The sequence below is a fragment of the Chionomys nivalis genome, chromosome 16 (genome assembly GCF_950005125.1).
Source record: "Chionomys nivalis chromosome 16, mChiNiv1.1, whole genome shotgun sequence".
NCBI classification, from domain to species: Eukaryota; Metazoa; Chordata; class Mammalia; order Rodentia; family Cricetidae; genus Chionomys; species Chionomys nivalis.
In genome coordinates this window covers 46,651,135-46,671,997 of record NC_080101.1, presented here as the reverse complement: position 1 = coordinate 46,671,997, position 20,863 = coordinate 46,651,135, and the positions used below count along the sequence as shown (strand labels likewise).

The 20,863-nt window shown below is 42.1% G+C and overlaps 1 protein-coding gene across 1 annotated transcript in view; it reads left to right on the top strand.

Moving 5' to 3' along the window:
• Positions 1-20,863, top strand: part of Armc1 (armadillo repeat containing 1) — a 29,999-nt gene continuing 9,136 nt past the window's right edge. Inside the window, exons 1-3 of the mRNA XM_057791147.1 lie at positions 1-155; positions 7,860-8,080; positions 15,735-15,826. Of these exons, the coding sequence (XP_057647130.1) occupies positions 7,898-8,080; positions 15,735-15,826 (275 nt within the window). The 5' untranslated portion in view covers positions 1-155; positions 7,860-7,897. The remainder of the gene's footprint in view (positions 156-7,859; positions 8,081-15,734; positions 15,827-20,863) is intronic.

Below are 20,863 nucleotides of genomic sequence, written 5' to 3'. Positions count from 1 at the left end.
CACCGCGGAGCCTGCTGACCCTCCTCCGCCGGCGGCACAAGCCTGTGGTTCTTTGAGTCAGGCCCCGGCTAGGGCTTGCCGCGCCGCCGGTCGTGCGCCGTCGCGGGTGCGGCTCTGATGCTGCGGCTGGCTCCGGACGCCCGGAGCTCTGCAGGGTACGTGAGCCGGGGGCAGGCTGGGGCCGGGAGGCGGCCGCCGCACCGCGGGCCCGCCGCTGCGCTCGCCTCTTGCCAGCATCCCGCGGGACGCTCGCTCTCCTCCCCGCCTCCGTCTTTGACCAGCCAGCCTGCCTTACGGGTAGCGGGTGTCGTCTGCCTCTTTGCTTTTGCTTCGTCTTGTCGGCGTGCTTTCTGTAAATCCCGTCCACTTGCGAGTTTCAGCGCGCAGGCCTTCATTCAAGAGACACCCGTGTCTACAGGTGGTGGGCATTCGCGCAGTTAGCGGCTCCTTTCGTGCCAGCGCTTGCAGTCGAAGGCCCCGCTTGGGTCATTTGTGTGCTTGCTTGCTTGCCCGAAAATTTTCCTGTCTTGTGTTCTTATTTCCTGTCACCCCGAAAGTCGCTCAAGACTGTTATGTGAAGAAACTGAGGCTTGGAGGAGGTAACTCAATTCCCAGAGAGTTACAGTTAGTTAATCGCAAGGAGAAGCCAGATCGGATCTCAGTGTTTGGTGGCGGTGTTGGCTTTTCAACCTCACTTAACTCCTTAAGGACTTAGGCTAAGTCTGTATCCGCCGCAGCTGTTAGCATGTGAGAGCTAAATACGTCTATGAATTAAGTGGTGATTTCTTGGCTGAAGGAAGAGAAGAACCTACCCGATATCTGCCCAAGTACAGATGTCTCACATGCTCCATGCTCCTAAGACTGCCTGCCTACCTGCCTGCCAGCGGCATAGCCCTCATCTGGAAGCTGGTTGGACACCTCTGATTCCCAGACCCCCATTGCACACACTGCACTTGAACTTGCGTTTTAACAAAAATCCTTAGGTGATTGCAGTGCGCATTAAAGTTTGAGGACTGTGTTTGTCCAGATAGAACCAAGGAAGAGAAAATAAGGCTGGGTAGTGGTGGTGTATGCCTTTAATCCTGGCGTTCGGGAGGTAGTGGCGAGTCTCATCTATATAGGCCAACCAGGGCTAAGGAAGGAGAAGAAAAGGTAAAGGCATACATTATATGCCTTCTGAGACTGAGATACAGAAAGACAAGGATTCAGTTTTTCACAGCTTTGTCGTTTTGCAAGAATGGTTTTTCTTTTTCGAAAAATGAAATATGCCTCTCAACAATTTTAACTTAGCCCCAAATCTTAAAATAGACATCAAAAGTTACGGTGTTTCTAAGTCGTCTTGTAAGACATCAGGTGCTGACTTTAAAGGTAAAAGAGCAAACTAAGACTGCAGACAGACATGTTAATTTACTGCTGACGGTTAAATACCTTCCGTTTATTCACACACAGTTGCTGGAGCTGTCCTGTGTAAGGTGTACCCCTGTTTTCTCCACTTTTCTTCATTTGCCATGAAGACCTTCCAGTAACTTTCTTTTGAAGGAAGGGGTTTTTCTGGCTTATTCATTTTGGTAATTTAATAATAAAGCCGAAATAAACTACCAGATTCACAGTATCCCATTGCTCAATAATTAGTGTCTTGGAGAGTTTTAGTTTTCAGTCTTTTCTTAAGAATTAAAAAAAATTATTTTCAGTGATTGCTTTGCCTGCATGTATGTCTGTGCACCATGTGCATGCCTGGTGCCAGAAGAGGGCATTGAATACCCTAAAACTGGATTTGCAGTTATAAGCTGCTGTCTAGGTGCTGGGAATTGAACCCGGACTTCTGGAAGGTCAGCCTGTGCCCTATCTGCTGAGTGTCTCTCGAGCCCTACTTCAGTGCTTTATTCCTAGGCATTCACATATGTACCAGGATAGTTTCAGGCTCCTCTCTGCACCAGAAATCATTTGATGTGCTTGATCTTAGGTCTTGCCTTCAAAACTATCTACTGACATTTTGGATACACCCAAGGAATCTTTTTATTTATTTTTATTTTGATTTTTTTTTGTTTTTTCAAGACACGGTTTCTCAGTGTAGCCTTGACTGTCCTGGAACTCGCTCTGTAGACCAGGCTGGCCTCGAACTCACAGAGATGCACCTGCTTCTGCCTGCTGAGTGCTGGGATTAAAGGCGTGCACCACCACTGCCCAGCAGGAAATTGTCCAGGTCTGTGCTTGACATTAATGCTTTGGATGAAAATACAACCAGCAAACAAATGAGCAAACATATTTGCATTTGACCTAGTGTGGTATTTACTGTAGAAAGTAAGGGAAGGATTTTGTTTGTTTCAATCTTCATTGTGGTTCATTATCTACTATAAAGTTGATCCGATCAGGATTTTAGTTATTTTAAATTCTCTTTGTGGGTGCTGTGTAGTTGTTTGGGTATGTGTGCCCTGTATTTGTGTTGCGTATATGTGCTTGTATGTTGTGTGTTTGTGAATGCCTGTGGAGGTTAACTTTGAGTATCTTTCTCCATCTCTTAATACCTTAGTTTTGGAAGCAAGGTCTTTTGCTGAACCTGGATGCTCATTGATTTGGCTGATGTGTGAGTTCCAGGGCTCTCTGCAGCCCCAGCCTTGGAATGACCAGCTGTATGCCACTGTGTATGGGTTTTGTTTGTTTGTCTTGTTTTACACTGGTGCTTGAGATTCAAATGGAGGTTCTTGGGCTTGCTCATTCATCCCTTTATCCACTGAGTCATCTCCCCAAGTGTGTATGTGTGTGTTCTCAAGTGGGTGCATGCATAAGGATGCGTGTACGTGTCTGTGCACCTATGTGGATGCCAAAGATCAATATCAGGTGTCTTGTAAGTCTTCCTCTACTTTACTCTTTGCGATAGGTCTGTCACCGAACCTCCAGGTATTCACCTGTCTCCACTTCTGCAGCTAGGATTACATACATGCACTGCGTTACCCTGCTTCTCCATTGGTGATGGGAATGCAAATGCAGTTTTCATGCTTGCACAGCAGACACTATAAACTGAACCATCATCAGCCCTAAAGTTATTTTTAGTGTGCCACCAATGAATTTAAAAAACTGTCTTACATTAGCATGTGAAGTAATGGATTTCATAATGGCATCTTCATATGTCATTATATGTTGCTCTCATTCATTCCCTTCCTCTGTTTATTTTGAGGTCAGCTAAATACTTACAACCATTTTCCCAGCTTGTGAAGGCAAATATCTCCATTATACGATTTAAGTTTACTTGATAGGTAACAACAAAAAAAGAAACCTACTGAGTATATTCAGTAAAAAGGTTGTGTTTAAAACTCTCATAAAAGATTTGTTTTTATTTCTGTGAGTGTGGGTCTGTGTACATAAGTGCAAGTGCCCATGGAGGACAGGATACCCTGGAACTGGAGTTACAGGTGGCTGTGAGCTACCAATCATGAATGTTTGGAGCTGAACTTGGGTCCTCTGCAAGAGCAGTATGTGCTCTTAACTGCTTAGCCATCTCTTCATCTGCCAATTCTAACATTTAAGCCAAGCAGCATGACCCTACTACTCCAGAAGCAGAGAATGTGTCTTTCCTCCTCCTCCTCCCCTTCCTCCTCCCCTTCCTCCTCCCCTTCCTGTTTTCCCTTCTTTGTGTGTATATGTGGCACTACCTTGCAAATGCTTTTATCCCCAAGCTTATTTCCACCTTCTTAAGCCCAGTGTAACTCTTATGACATCATTGTTTTGACAGACATGGTGGTGTATTCTTGCCATCTCAGCACTCAGGGTTTTAGCAAGAGGGTGCCTACTTTGGGCTGGTCAATGAGATATCTCAAAATTAAAATAAAATAAAAATGGCTTTTGTGAACTCAGCAGTCTACAGAAATATTGATTATTTTAAAAGATTCAGATGACATAGTTAGAAAGGGGTGTCTGTAATCTGATGTTGTGAAGATATTAAAATAAGGTGAACTTTTGGCATTGAATAACTCTGCCCTGAAGTCTTACATCAAAGCTGTAATTTGGAGGGCAAATCCGAGCTCCAGCCTGCTTTTTCTCGCCTCATTTAAAGTTGTGGTTGCCATGCCCTTGACCACAGCTCTGCTCATTGCGGTTGAGTTTGTCACTGCCTGATATTCCTGACTCTTCCTAGACAGATGTTAGTTTGAGCCTTTCTCAGTAGGGTTTGAAGATGGGACTTTTAGGATATTTTGACTTCAGGACATTCCAAAGGATCAGGAAGATCATGTACAACATTTAAGGGATAATCTCCATTGAATAGTTATCCAAGGGTGGCAGATAAAACAGAACTCTAAATCTCAGCACTCCGGAGGGAGAGGCCGGTGGATCTCTGAGTTCGAGGCTACAAGAGCTAGTTCCAGGACAGCTATGGCTGTTACACAGAGAAACCCTGGCTCAAAAAACCAAAGCAAACCAGACCAAAATTTCTAGAACTTTATAGTCTCAAGGATGGCCTGGGTTCTGTGAAAAAGCCAAAGTAATGTTTGTTTTGTTTTTGTTGTGTGTGTGTTAACATGCATTTATTTACTGTATGCAGGTTTAGGTATGTATTGGCACACATGTCACAGTGTGCCAACGGTGGAAATCAGAGGGCAAGATGTGGGAGTAGGTTCTTTGTTCTACTGTCTGGGTCCCAGAGGTAGAACTTAGTTGTCAAGTTTGGTAGCAAGTGCCTTTATCTACTGAGCCGTCTAACTGATGTGTGGTTTTGTTTCTGTTTTTCCAATACAGTATCTCAGGTAGCAAAGGCTGACCTCACTTGCTATATTATATACCTTGAGGATGACTTTGAACCGCTTTCCCCTGCCTCTCAACTCTCTCAAGTGCAGGGATTGCAGGCATGGACCACCATGCATGGCTGAGTATTTGGTTCTTCCTGCAGGTTGCTTGAGCCTATGCCACTGGCAGTACAAACCCTTGGGTAAGCTGGTATTTATAAGCAGGGCTGCTCAGATGCTGATGGAATGACTGAGAAACCACCAGTCCTAAACCTGGTAGTTTATCATGTGCTCGATCCAGTGCTGCCTTTTATCCTGACTTTTAGAGTGGCAAAAATAACAATAATATTTTGATTCTAAGATAATTACTTGATAAAGGTTTTATTGTTAAAAAGTCTTTTCCTTGAGTTCTTTGTATTTGCTTGGAGATTAAAATTATTAATGTATTATATATATATTTTTTCTTTTCAATGTGGTGTGAGTTAAAGACCATTTACTGGTTTTAATAACATTGCTAAGTAGTTACTCTAACACTTTTTATTGAATAATCTTACCAGTTTGTATCAGTTTTAACTGAAAACTGCCTTTTATTGAACATGTAGTATGTGGAAGGCATAGACATAGCTCTTTGTATGCTTTGTCATTTTATTTATACGGTATGATGTTTTATAGTTTGTGTTGTCAACCTCATTTTACAGATGTGCACATTGATACAGAGTATAAAAGGTTTCCATGGCATTATAGCTTTTAAAAAAGATTTTATTAATGTGTATGTATGTGTGTGCCTGTATGTATGTGAGTGTGGGGGTGCCTTTTGGGGACAGGAAAGGCACTGGGTGCCCTGGAGCTGAGGTTCCTTGCTGTTGTAAACCTCCTGGTGTAGGTGCTGGGAACTCATTCTGTCCTCTTGAACAGCAGGGAGCACTTATCTGCTGGGCCATCTCTCCAGTCTCCTAAGGGACCAAACCTTGGTCTGCTATGACTGGGAGACCTCTTGAATGCACGAAGAACCTGGAGGTGTATCTTTTGCAGCAGGCGGATAGAACCCAGATCGGTGTTCTAATGCTGCCCACATACATAGTGTTAGGAACGACCTTTTGTGAGTCAGGGTCATGCTGTAGTCAGTGCGGCTGACCTTTGCTCAGCCTCTAGAGGCCTGGGGCCACAGGCATGAGCTCCTGGCTGGGACACACTTACCTCTCCCTTCCTCCACCAGTACCTCTGCTTTAGTCTGTCTCTGTACATGTCTGTATGTGCTACTTTGTTGCCTTTTCCCACAAAATAATTTCAGTAAACTTTTCTGGACTTTTAAGACTTTATCCATTTATGCACATTAACACTTGTATGTTCTTCAGAATAAAAAATGTAATGCAAACTCTTACTGGTTGACGGTATGGATTTTAAAATCCTCTTTCTTTCTTTCTTTCTTTCTTTCTTTCTTTCTTTCTTTCTTTCTTTCTTTCTTTCTTTCTTCGTATGCAAACTCTTATTGGTTGATGGTATGGATTTTAAAATCCTCCCTCCCTCCCTCCCTCCCTCCCTCCCTCCCTCCCTCCCTCCCTCCCTCCCTCCCTCCCTCCCTCCCTCCCTTCCTTTTTTTCTTTTGAGACAGGGTTTCTCTGTAACTTTGGAACCTCTCCTGGAACTCTCTCTGTAGGCCAGGCTGGCCTTGAATTCACAGAGATCCGCCTGCCTCTTTCTCCCAAGTGCTGGGATTAAAGGCGTGCCCAACCACTGCCTGGGCAAAAATTGTTTCTTAATGTTTGTTTCTTTGTCTTTTACATACCCTGTACATTAGGTTTTCTCAAATGCTCTGTTTTTTAAGGCAGAGACTTGCCTGTAACCTATGCCTTGAACTCATGATCCTCCTGCCTTCCTGAAGCCGTGTGTTGAGGTTATAGGTGTGACCTACCAAACCCAGATATGCTGGTTACTTATGTGGAGAAAAAATATGCTGAGTTTGGAAGGAGGGTTTGGAAAGTAGAAAGACTGCTGAGAAACACAATACTAGCAAATAAGATCTCCCCGCATTCTGTACTGAGGGACATGACGACTTGGAGCGAACATTTAACTTGTCTGACTGTTGCACTTCATATTCCGTCCCCTCTTCTCCATGTGTTTCTGTTAGACATCAGGAGGTGGCAGATACAGAGATGGATCCAGCTCATGATGGTCATCCAGTCTTCTTGGTTGAGGCACACACAGGTCATACAAAATGGGCTCTTGGTTTCTTGCAGAGAAGCCCTTTTTTCTCTTTTCTTTTCTTCCCTGATCTTGGGATTGAACTCAGGAACTAAGTAATGTATACTAGGCAGTGTTCTACCGTTTAGCTAGTTGCTTGAGTAAAATTTTTGTTTTGACAGAGTCATAGTAAGTCACCCCGGTGATCCTGAACTCGGTATCTTTCTGCTTCAGTCTACGAGGTCGCGTGGACCATAGGTGTGCCGCCGTGTCTGGCAAGGACGTCCTTTGGTGCTCCCTTTCCCCTTGGACATTTTGTCTTTTGTAGATAGTTTGCTGTGTCTCCCAACCCCTCCCCATAGATGAGCAATGAAAACCCAAGCTGTCAGCTCACCACTTTCCCTTGAGGCACTTGTTTTAGCCTAGAAATGTTTCAGGAAAGGAAAAGTCCTGGCAGTGTTACAGTTTGAAAAGGAGAGCAAAGGTTACAAGCTTGTACATAAAGACCTTGTTTATTGGAACCATAGTGTTAAAATATGTATTGCTAAGATGAGATTTATTGGAATATTGAGGATGACATATGTTCTTTTGCATATATAAATAACTTGATTTCTTCCTTCAGCTTATGTTCATTTTATTTTTCACAAACTCTGGAATTGCCAGTTCTTATTTTTGTGTGTGATTTAGATTCATCTGCTTCCTTCTAAAGATATAATGATGCAGTTACTTTAAAAGCACCATAGCTGGGCATAGCTGGCGCACGCTTGTAACCCTAGCTTTTGAGAAGTAGAAGCAGGAGGAACAGGAGTGTAAGGACAGCCTCAGCGACATAGGCAGTCTGAGGCCGGTCTGGACTGTGTGAGACCCCGCCTCAGCAAGTACAAGTCTAAGCAGATGGGATCCGAGTCACCTTGGCAGACTAGAACTAATTTTGTCAACCGTGCTTTTTCTTTTTTACAGAATTTAAGAAGATTTTATTCATGTGCATGTCATAGAAGATGAATTCATCTTCTTCTACTATGAATGAAGAGCCTGATGCTCTGTCGGTAGTTAACCAGCTACGGGATTTAGCGGCAGATCCACTAAATAGAAGAGCCATCGTCCAGGATCAGGGATGTCTGCCTGGCCTTATTTTATTTATGGACCATCCCAACCCCCCTGTTGTTCACTCAGCTTTGCTTGTAAGTTGCTTTTAATATTTTCAGTCTTGGTGCTTTAATTTTGTAAGAATTTTCAAACACCTTTGATAACATGGTAAAAGACTAAAGGACATTGTTAGATCATGCAGTCTTTATTTTGGCATATAAAAATATGGAAATTATGACATGTGTTCTTAACATAAATAGCCACATGTTGATTTGGTTCTTTAATGTAAATGGTAACTATGTAACATGTAAATAAAATGTTCTGGTTCTTGGTATTTTTAATTAACATGATGATCTATTATTTGTGTTTTCTTTTTGATGGGATATTTCTGTGTTGACCAGGCTGTTCTCCAGCTCTTGGACTCAGGTCATCTTTTGACTGTAGACATATCACCACACCCAGATCATTACTGTCCCCCCCCACATTTGTGTGTATACCTGGACCTCCAACCCAGGGTTTTATGCATGTTAATCAAGTCCTGTTACTGGTCTATGTTCCCTAGCCCATCAATTGAGAGAACTGGAGTTAGAAAGGTACTTTTTAGTACAAGGAATTGCAATCAGAGTGTCATGAATGCTAAGCACATGCTGTACTAAACTACATCCATCGCCCAAAAGATGCTATTTTTTATTTTTAATTTCATAACAGCTTTTTTTGTGAAGAGGGAGATGGAGACAGAATTCACTTTGTATCCAAGGCTAACCTAGAACTCACTTATCCTGGCCCATCTTCCCAAGTACTGGGATTACAGATGTACAGAACCCCATCTGGTTCATAACAGCTTTTAAAGATGTAATTCATATGCCTTCATAAAGTTCATGCATTTAAAGTATACAGTTGAGTGACTTTTATTCAGAGTGGTACAGCCATCTCTTTAGTCAATTTTAGAATGTTTTAATTTTGTTAAATTGTTTTGAGGCATAGTCTTGTTAATGTTTCTAAGACCTACCTGGATCTTGTGACCCTGTTGAGTCAGCCTCTCAGGTGTTGGGATTACTTTCGGACCTTTTTATCACCTCAGAGAGTGCTGTACTGGTTACCTCTTCTTCCCTGGTGCCCTCCCCCTTGTGTAGGCAGCACTGGACTATGTATTTGCTACTCTGCAAAAATGCCTATGAAGTTTTCCTGTAAATACAGTCATATAATAGGTAATGTTCGTGACTCTGGCCTCATTTATATTATGTTGAACAGATACACCTCCACACGTTTCAGGGCTTCGTTTTCTTTCCATATCTGGGTAACATCTCATTGTATGCACAAACACCATCTTGTTTATCCATCCACTAGTTGATGGACATAACACTTATTTTAATGTATGGTAAGGAGGACAGAAAGGAAAGAAAATAAACAGGATCAAAGCTAATGATTCAAAAGGGTTTATGAGAAATGTGGAGGGTAGAGAAACATGTTAAAGAACAACAAGACCATCAGACAGATCCAGAATGGAGGAATTTCTGTGTGACAGGTAAACTCTGGGCCCTTCAGTAGCACTTAGTTTAGAAAAGAAAGGCAGCTGGAGTGGAGGAGAGAGCAGTGATGGAAGTGACCGTCACACGTTTTAAGGGGCGTGTCAGTCAGACGTTATCTGTAGACCTGACTTCTATCCTGATTTGAACACATTCATCATCCGCACCTTCTGAGTGACTGGAAGTGAATGTGCAGTATTCAGTAGACGACATTAAACGTCACTGTGAAGGCTGCTAAGATGACTTAGCAGTTAGGCGCTCAGACTGCTCTGCAGGGAACCTAGTTTGTGGTACACAGGCATACAGGGAAGCAAAATACCTGTATAAGTAAAATAAAACAATTTAAAAAAATTTAAAGTCATTTGACCAATGAGAAGCCTTGGTGGCAGGTAAAAGTGTTTGCCACCAAGCCCGATGACCTGAATTGATGCCTGGAACCCACATGTTGTGAGGAGAGAACCAACTTCTGTAACTTCTGTTTTGTGACTTCCAGGCATTGTGCTGTGGTGCAGGGGCATGCATACAAAATAACTAATATAAAAATTAAATTAAAATGTAATGTTTTCATGTATGGTGGTTAATGCCATCAGGTGTGGTGACACACACTAATCCTGGTACCTAAGAGGCAGAGGCAGGCTTATCTCTGTGAGTTTGAGACCAGCATGATCTACAGTAGTGAGTTCCAGATCAGTTAGCACTATATAGTGAGATTCTGTCAAAGCAAAACAAAAAATGCCTTGCTGTTGAAGTGTTATTAGCTAGACAGTGAAAATATGTTAAGATTTGAAGAAAAGGTCATTACTTTTTTAAAAAGGTCATTTGTGTAGAAATTTTATAACAGCATTAAGGTAATCTAAAACTAATTTCTTCCTGAGCATGGTGTCACCACCTTTAATCCTAGCACTTGGGAGGCAGAGGCAGGTGGATCTCTGGAGTACAAGTCCCTCATGGTCTACATAGTGAGGTCCAAGTTGGCCAGATATACATGGTGATATCCTGTTTCAAAACCAGAACAACAACAAATAAAAACACCAAACTATTTTCTTAGAGATGTAGTGAAATATCTACAGATGAGATGTTCTCTACTATTCAGTTACAAATAGTAGACCAGAGAGAGGACTTGACATAAAACCAGATTGTCACTTACTGAAGCTGAATGATGGGTACATGGGAGTCACCACACATACTTCCTATGTGTGCCCCAATATTTCTATTAGTTCAAAAGACAGGCTGGAGGCAGGAGGATGAGGAGTTAAAGGTCAGCCTGTGTGCCGTGAGATGTTGCTTAGATAGAATAACTGCATAAACAACAGAAGAGGGAGAGATGTCTTTTGACTGGTGTTTTCAAGGGGATTTAGCTCATGCTGGGGAATAACTGCATAAACAACAGAAGAGGGAGAGGTGTCCTCTGATTGGTGTTTGCAAGGGGATTTAGTACATGCTGGGGAAGGCTGGCAAGAGCAGCTCAGCTCATGAGTTCGTGGTGGTGAGAATGTGTGGTAGACTCCTTAAGGCACAGTCAAACAACTGAATGAATGGCAGCCAGGGATGGGTATAACCTTCAAAAGCCCCCCCCCCCCCCCCCCCCCCCCGCAGTGATCCAGCCAGACCTTCCTTAAAGGATCCACAGTCTTCAAAATGGTGCTTCAAACCAGATCAACTCTTGAAAACATGACCCTTTGCTGGGGGATATTCCAGATTCAAACCGCATCAGTATTTTTTGTGTGTTTTATTTTGTTGTTCTGGAAATAGAATCTCCTACTATACATCACCTGTCCTGTCTCATCTCCCTTAGTTTGGGATTGCAGGTATGGCACTATCACATCTGACTCGAGTAGGTAATTTTTTGTAGGCGAATTTTCTAAGTATAGAAACTAGGAAAGGGCTGTTTACTGTGGGAGAGGGTAAAATTGCTCAGCAGTGCTGAGAAATGCCTAGTGCAGTAGTATTGGATTGATATGATCCTATGACTGGATTATTAAACTACTTTTCTTCCCACTTCAGGCCTGCTATAGGCTCTGAGGGCCTAATTCCTGGATTTGTCCAGGGTTGGTACTTGGCCAGGTAAGTTGGACAGAATGACTGCAAGGACGTTAGAATAGGATCATGGCAAGAGTGGTTAAAGTGGTGAGATCATAGGTGCCAGCCTGAGTAGTGAGGGAGCGGAGATAGAAGGCGCGAACTAATGAAAACCTAGAGGCCAGTAGATTGCGGTTCTAATAAGAATGAGAAGCAGGTATGAATTTTAATAGTTCCCCTTTCATAAGGTAACTTCAGAACTTTAATTTAGTTCAGTGGTCACTCCCAGTTTGATAAGATGCATTTCAGACCTATTTGTCCACTTTTATCATATGCTTTATATATGATGTGAGAATCATACAATCTTATGTCCCCTTCTTTTCTCCCATCTTTGTTATGTATATATACCTACATTGCTTTAAGCAGTATGCTCTCAGTCTTTGTTTGTGATACTCAGGATTGACAGAACTTCATACATGCTAAGCAAGCACCTGGCTAACTTCCTAGCTCAGTTAGCTTTAAAATATATTGAATTTTTTAAAATTCAGTTTGTTTGACAGGGTGTCACTAGATAGCCGTGGCTGTTGGCACTCATTGTGTAAGGCTGGTTTTGAACTCACAATTGTCCTGCCTGCCTCTGCCTCTCAAATGCTGGAATTACAGGCATGTGCTGCCACAACCAGCTGTCACTTGAGAGTTTGGAGGATTTTTTGGAGTGCTGTTGCCCTGTAGTGAAGGCTTGTCTCCAATTCTGGTTTTGTTTTGAGAAAGGGTCTCATATCACCCTGGCTGGCCTGGACTTTACTCTGTAGACCAGATTGGCCTTAAACTCACAAGAGATCTGCCTTCCTCTGTCTTCAGAGTGCTGTGATTAAAGGCGTGCGCCGCCACACCTGGTGTTGCCTTTAGCTGTTAACCCCCCTTGTTTGATTCTCTGAGTTAGAATTGAAGGTATGTGCATCTGCGTTCAGTTTCAAATGCCTTTTATATTTGTTCTCGTCTTCACCGTTTCCAGTGGTCTTCATTCCTAAACATAGACTAACATGTGCTAGCCTCCTTTTTTTTCCTGTCTGCCCGAGGAATTCTCTCCTCTCCTCTCCCCTCCCCTCCCCTCCCCTCCCCTCCCCTCCCCTCCCCTCCCCTCCCTCCCTCCCTCCCTCCCTCCCTCCCTCCCTCCCTCCCTCCCTCCCTCCCTCCCTCCCTCCCTCCCTCCCTCCTTCTTTCTTTCTTCTTTCTTTCTTTCTTTCTTTCTTTCTTTCTTTCTTTCTTTCTTTCTTTCTTTCTTTCTTTCTTCTTTCTTTTTAACATTTGCAGTGTTTGCTATTATTTTCCTGTAATTAAAAATTATTGCTGCTATGTGTCTCCTGGATTATATGTTCTCTTTCCCTCCCCCCCTCCCCTTTTTTTTTCATAAGGTCTCACTCTTGTAGTCCAGGGCTGGCTTGGAACTTGCTCTGTAAATCAGGCTTGCCTGGAGCTCACGTCAGTCTGACTGTATCATGCTGCCAGCTTATACGATTTCTAATAAGAAAAGTGTTATACTTATTTGAACACATTTTATTTGTCTGTACTTTTATTTGTGTGTACATCCACATGTGTCCTTGCTCACTGTGGAGGTCAGAGACCAATTTTCTAGAATGGATTTTCTCCTACTGTATACTCTGGGAATTGACCTCAGGACAGGAATTAAACTTAAGTTGGGATTGAACTCAGGTCATCCGGCTTCCATGACTCGAATTGTCTTATTTGCTGAATCGTCTTGGAACCCTAAATGACTTTTGTGACTTCATCTGTGAACTCATTACTGTGTTTCAGGAAATGCCTGATATATATGTGTGTGTGTGTGTTTGTGTGTGTTAGATTTTGAGGTATATTTTCTTTTTATTGTTATTTTACTTGTAATTTGTTGAATTTCTTGAGTCCGTGTGTTTAAATCTTCTGAGGTTTAGGAAATTTTCATCCACTATTTTTTCATAGGTTTTGATTTTTAATTTTTGCTGAAAGTCTCCCCCTTCCCATTCTTCAGGTCCATATAACATTAGCATGTGTTGTCCTGTTGACACTGCTGCACTGAGCCTTTATGCCCCTGAATTTAATCCTTTTCTTCCTTTCCGCACTTCGTTTGGCATTTTAGAGTCCACCGCTCCTTATTGTGTAGAACCTAGACTGTTTTCGTTTCACGTTTCGACCTGCAGAGGTTGTCTGCCTTCTTAACGACTTCCATTTCTCTAATCCTTGTCTTCGTTTTTCATCCTCACCCTCAAACATGAAACATACTATAATAGCTGTTTTTGATGTTTTTCTAATTCATAATCTCTATTTTACCTTGATTTGTGTCTTTTGGTTACTTTTGCCTAACTATTCTGGATATAGGTTACATTTACCTGCATCTTTTCTGATCTGGTGATTTTCTCCCTATGCCAGGTATTAAAGCCTTTTAATGTGTCAGGTTTTTGAAAATTGTTTTAAGTTAGGCATGGTGGTAAACCTTTAATCTAGCACTTAGGAAGCTGAGGCAGATGATTCCGAGTTTGACCAGCCTGGTATACAGAGTGAGTTCCAGAACAGCCAGAGCTATACAGAGAAACCCTGTCTCAAAAACTTTAAAAAGAGAAGAAAATATTTCTATAAATGCTGTTGAACTTTTTTCAGTGTAACTTTCAGTGTAGCTTTTAGGTAACTTGGGACCAATTTGATTTTTCAAGATTGCTTTGGGCTTTGTTAGAATTTGTGCAATCTGTGCTACCTCCGTTGCCATGGTAAACACATCTAGGCATTCACCCTGATGCCTCATGGGTGGCGAGGTCTTTGTTCCTCTGGCAGATGTCATCCCAAACTCTTCCCACCTCATCCTGAGCTCCGTTTCTGGTGATGCTATTCCCTTACCATGTGGCCTTTCACGCTTTGCATGTGCAGATTGCCACTCAAACACAGACTCTCTGGCCCCCTCTGTAGATCTTTGAAATTCTTGCTGTTTGGGACACTACTGTGTGCCTGTTCTTTGCAAGTATGACTGCTGTGTCTTCCTCAGTATGATGTCCGCCTCACAGACTCAAAAACCACCACGCCCATTTGAGTTCCTCTGAATGCTACCGTCTAGACTGCTGCTATCTGTGCAGTGAGGAAAGGGTCTCCAGGACCTGCCTCGTCCCTTTTTCCTAAGGACACAACTGCATTCTCCCTCTTGACCGTCTGAAACAGGCCTTGGGTATAAGTTTCTACAGGGAAGGGCAGTTTGCATATCAGGTCAACCTTCATTAAGGGAAGCAGAAGTCACAGCTTTATGATCACAGGAAGAGAAACAGGTGCTTGAGTTGGTGGCCTTAATAGCTGACACATTTTTAATAGACTCAGCACTTTTACTTGAAAGGCAGAAGACCCAGTAGAAATGTGAACGATAAGTAGATTGAGATGACCGAGTTATGGTGAAGTCTGTAGATGAGAGCAGTATTTACTGTAAAGGTAAACAGCCGGACAACCCCAAAGAAGCCGCGTGTGGGGGAAATGGTGGAAAAATGTGCCTATTGTAAGAGAACAGTACCTGGGAAAGTTAGCTTATCTCCTAAGTACAGAGCTGTGACCGTTAGTTCATCTTATGTATCCTGGTGTTTTGAGATGGTCTCCTTCTGTAGCCCAGGTTATCCTAAAACTTACTATGCAGTCATGGCTCAGAGCAAATCCTTCTACCCCAGCTTCCTTCCTGGTGTACTTGTGGGAGTACACCGCTTTGCTTGTTTTGTTTGTTTGCTTATTTGTTTTTCTGATTTACAACACATTGGAAAGGTGTAGTACAGTGAGACAGGAGTCAGTTCATTACATAAAGTTCATTGTATGCTTTGTCCCCCAGCAGTTTACTTTAGTTAATGTGTAGAAAGCATCCAGGGACATGATGGCTGTTGGAATTACTTTTTGAGATTAATAAATGGAATATAGCTCCTTGTGATCTTGTAAAGATGAAATGATAAATAAAAGTGAAACAACCTAATTTTGACCTTGTGGATAAGGTCGGAATGTTCATTTCATAAGACACATTCAGTTACCACAGCTCCTAGGAGATTATTTTGAATGTTACATTTAAAGGAGAATTTAAAATCAATTGATGCTGAAAATAAAAACACTTTTCTTTTTCCTCTCCCAGTGAATTGTAAGTGACCATAGTTTCGAGCAGTTTGGATGTGTGAATTGACTGTTGTTTCTGCTGCAGGCGCTCCGGTACTTGGCTGAATGCCGTGCAAACAGAGAAAAGATGAAGGGAGAGTTGGGGATGATGTTAAGTTTACAGAACGTCATACAAAAGTAAGTACGGCAGGCAGTATTCTCTGGGGCAGAAGAAAAATGGGTCTGTGTAAGCCGATGGATGACTCACATTTATTGAAATTTTCTTTTTCAATTTCAAATATTATTTAGAATTTTTAATGAACAAAAGATAGACTTCTGTAAGTTTTTTACCCAAAAATATTTTGCTAGGGAATATTTGTTTTCTGTGTAGCCCTGGCTGTGTTGGAATTTGTTTTTTACACCAGGCTGGCCTTGAATTCAGAGATCGACTTGCCTCTGCCTCCTTGCAAGGTTTAAAAGTGTATACCACTATGCTTGGCTGTTAATTTTGTTTTTACTGATAAACATGGTTATTAACAGTCCTTATAAATATGTTTATATTTTATTTAAAATGTTGACATCTATCCTTTCATTTTGGGATATTAGTAAGTATTTAATAATTCGCTTCTCTCTCCTGTATTACAGTGATAATCCTAAGATATTTGCAACTGATGGGGCAGAAACAGGGCAGCAGAGGTTTTTGTTCAAATTTCAAGACAACTGACTATTCATGGCTCTTAGTATCTGTCAAACATTTCCTTCTCACTGTGTTTTCTAGTCCATTAACTGGTGCTTTATACTATAAAGATTTAAAATTCAGGTATCACTTACTCATAGGCCATTGCCTAAAAATAAAAGAATACTGGTTATGTGTGTTTATTTTACTTTTGAGATACTCTTCACATAGCTCAGGCTGGCCTCAACCTTACTCTTTGGCCAAGGATGACCTTGACCTACTGATCTTCCTGCCTTTACTTAGAGTGCTGGTATTGCAGGTGTGTGCCCCATATCTAGATTTTGTGGTGCAGGGGGTAAAACTCAGAGCTTCATTCATTCAGTCAAGCATGGATACAAGGCTGGAATGTGGCTCAGCTGATAATTTTTTTAAAGGATTTATTTATTTATTTATTATGTATACAATATTCTGTCTGCGTGTATGCCTGTAAGTCAGAAGAGGGCACCAGATCTCATTACAGATGGTTGTGAGCCACCATGTGGTTGCTGGGAATTGAACTCAGGACTTTTGGAAGAGCAGGCAATTCTCTTAACCGCTGAGCCATCTCTCCAGCCCCTATAATTTTTTTTAATTAATTTATTTCTTTATTAAAGATTTCTGTCTCCTCCCCGCCACCGCCTCCCATTTCCCTCCCCCTCCCCCAATCAAATCCCCCTCCCTTGTCAGCCCTAAGAGCAGTCAGGGTTCCCTGCCCTGTGGGAAGTCCAAGGACCACCCACCTCCATCCAGGTCTAGTAAGGTGAGCATCCAAACTGCCTAGGCTCTCACAAAGCCAGTACGTGCAGTAGGATCAAAAACCCATTGCCATTGTTCTTGAGTTCTCAGTAGTCCTCATTGTCCACTATGTTCAGCGAGTCCGGTTTTATCCCATGCTTTTTCAGACCCAGGCCAGCTAGCCTTGGTGAGTTCCTGAAAGATCATCCCCATTGTATCAGTGTGTGGGTGCACCTCTCGCGGTCCTGAGTTCCTTGTTCGTGCTCTCTCTCCTGCTCCTGATTTGGACCTTGAGATTTCAGTCCGGTGCTCCAATATGGGTCTTTGTCTTCTTTCATCGCCTGATGAAGGTTAATATTCAGGAGGATGCTTATATGTTTTTCTTTGGGTTCACCTTCTTATTTAGCTTCTCTAGGATCACGAATTATAGGCTCAATGTCCTTTATTTATGGTTAGAAACCAAATATGAGTGAGTATATCCCATGTTCCTCTTTTTGGGTCTGGCTTACCTCACTCAGGATAGTGTTTTCTATTTCCGTCCATTTGCATGCAAAATTCAAGAAGTCATTGTTTTTTACTTCTGAGTAGTACTCTAATATGTATATATTCCGTACTTTCTTCATCCATTCTTCCATTGAAGGGCATCTAGGTTGTTTCCAAGGTCTGATCTCCAAAATATATAAAGAACTCAAGAAACTAGACCGTAAAAGGCTAATCAACCCAATTATAAAATGGGGCACTGAGCTGAACAGAGAATTCTCAACAGAAGAAGTTCAAATGGCCAAAAGACACCTAAGGTCATGCTCAACTTCCTTAGCGATCAGGGAAATGCAAATCAAGACAACTTTAAGATACCATCTTACACCTGTCAGAATGGCTAAAATAAAAAACACCAATGATAGCCTTTGCTGGAGAGGTTGTGGAGAAAGGGGTACACTCATCCATTGCTGGTGGGAATGCAAACTTGTACAACCACTTTGGAAAGCAGTGTGGCGATTTCTCAGGAAATTCGGGATCAACCTACCCCTGGACCCAGCAATACCACTCTTGGGAATATACCCAAGAGATGCCTTATCATACAGCAAAATTATATGCTCAACTATGTTCATAGCAGCATTGTTTGTAATAGCCAGAACCCTATAATTTTTTTTTAAAAGAAAAAGTTGTACACTAAATGAAGCTTTCTAAAGTAAGTGAATTGATTTGGTAGCAGAGCAATGAGACAGCTAATCATAGTAAATAATCTGTAGTGATGTCATGGAGCACTGCTCTTGTGACTCCATCTGTAGTGAAGTCATGGAGCACTGCCCCTGTGACTTCATGTGTAGTGATGTCGTGGAGCACTGCCCCTGTGACTTCATGTGTAGTGATGTCATGGAGCACTGCCCCTGTGACTCCATCTGTAGTGATGTCATGGAGCACTGCCCCTGTGACTCCATCTGTAGTGATGTCATGGAGCACTGCCCCTGTGACTTCATGTGTAGTGATGTCGTGGAGCACTGCCCTTGTGACTCCATCTGTAGTGATGCCTACTTCCATCTGTTTGATACTCAAAGGACCCTTCATCATGGTCTCGGAAATTCAGAGTTTCTTTTGGTGAGGTTGTTAAGAATCTCAAAGTTTATGGAAACTTAGATTTTTACATATATCAACAAATCAGTGGCATGTGTATTCCTTAAACAGGCATAGTTATTGAAGTTGGAAGTAAGTAGTAGTACAAAGAAGATGTGGAAAATTAGATTTAAAAGTAGTGTTAAAGCCGGGAGGTAGTGGCACACACCTTTAATTCCAGCACTCCAGAGGTAGAGAAGTAGGTGAATCTATGAGTTTGAAGCCCACCTGGTCTACAGAGTGAGTTCCAGGATATCCAGGGCTATACAGAGAAACCCTTGTCTCAAAACAAACAAAAGGAGTGTCGAGAGCCAACATTCCAGCACCCAAAAGTCTGAGGCAGAAGGACTGCCAGGAGCTAGAGTTGGCTTGGACTCTGGAGACTGCTTCTTAAAACAACAAGAGATAGCTCGAGGTTCAGGGCACTGGCTGCTCTTCCCATGGACCACCCACGCAGTCACTCACAGCTATCCAGAAGGCCAGTTTTTGGGGATCTGAGCCCCTCTTTTGGCCTCTGTGGGTACTGCATGCATGCAGTGCATAGACATGCATACAGACAAACCATATATACACACAAAAATAATAAAATATTTAAAAAACCCAAAATGTTGAAAAAATACATTTTCCATTTGAACTTTAACAATTTAGAGTGTGTTCAAGTAGCATGGCCCTAACCTATAAAGTAATTTCTTAAACTTGTGGTAAGGTGTTTGTGTGTGTGTGTAGAAAACATACACAGGCAAAGTATGGAGAGCACCATGAAGTTACTGAGTATGGAGAGCACCATGAAGTTAGTTACTGAGTATGGAGACCACCATGAAGTTAGTTACTGAGTATGGAGAGCACCATGAAGTTAGTTACTGAGTATGGAGAGCACCATGAAGTTACTGAGAGAAACTGAAGACATTATCTTGGCAGGTCATTAGGGAAGGTGATCTAAGGTAAAGTTAGAAATGTGGATTAATGTCTTAGACATAAAGAAGGCTGGGACAGGACTGGGCAGAGAAAGTCCCCAGGCTCCTGTACACTTGCGACAAGAAAGGAGCAGATAGACAGCGTGACAGAATGCCTTCTAGATGAGCCCTGACCTGAACAGAAACGACATCTTTCTGGGCTGCTTGGAAAGAACATCCCCTGCCCTTTGTCTGTGATGGTTCTAAAGCTGCTGTGCTGGCAGCTATGTCTGTAGCAGAACAGTCCTTTATTTAGTTAATTTTACTTTTTAAATTATTTGCCTGGGTGTGTGCCTGGCTGTAGAGGTTAGAGGACAGCTTGAGTAAGCACCTTTAAGCCTTTAACTGCTAAACCACCTCATTGGGTTGTAAGACCGCGCATGCCTCTGTCCAGCTGTCACACCATTCTCTTCAGAGGCTTGAAGGAGAATTGGGCCCAAAGGCACCTGCTGTGTTGATGGGCCAGATCTTCCTGGCTTCTTTGTCATTAAAGGCCATAAAGGCCTCTTTTTGAGGTGAATCCTAGTGGTGTGTCTACATGGTTTCTGAAAGTGACTTTTTTCCTTTAAATAAAGTTACATTTTTAGAATAGTATAGTAATTGCTACACTAATAATAAAACATTTATTACATACTCATTCTAATTTGATCCCTTAGCCTTTTTAGTAGTTAAGATAAATGATGGATAAGACATTGCAGTTTATTTGGCTTCTGTAGGTCTCAATATTTGAAGATTCCCTTTCAAGTTTCTTATGTGTTGATTTTTTTTTTTTTTTTTTTGTTCTAACTCCCCTTTCAAGCTTGAGGAAAGTCATTTCTGTTTTCACCAAAATAAGCATTAGAAGCATCTGTATTTGAATGCTGTGTTAATGTAGTTAGCCTAGTTCATTGCTACCTGATTATGGTAGAATTACAGGCAGACTCTCATGCTACCTGGCATTTCCGCGGGGGCTGGGGATCCAAACTCCATTTCTCACTCTTGCATGGCACAGACTTTCCGTGGTAAGCTGTCTTCCTGGCTCTGTTAATATTTCTTTAGATGGCATTGCTAATATGCTTGCCAGCAGTTTTCAACTCATTATTTTTTTGAAGACATCAAAAAATATCTGCATTGCAGCTCTCTGCCTTTTCAGTTCAGCTTTAAAAATAGGCTACCTGAATTGATAGAAAAGAGATGGTTTGAGCAACAATTGTGGCAGCAGAGAAATTTGGTAACCTGATC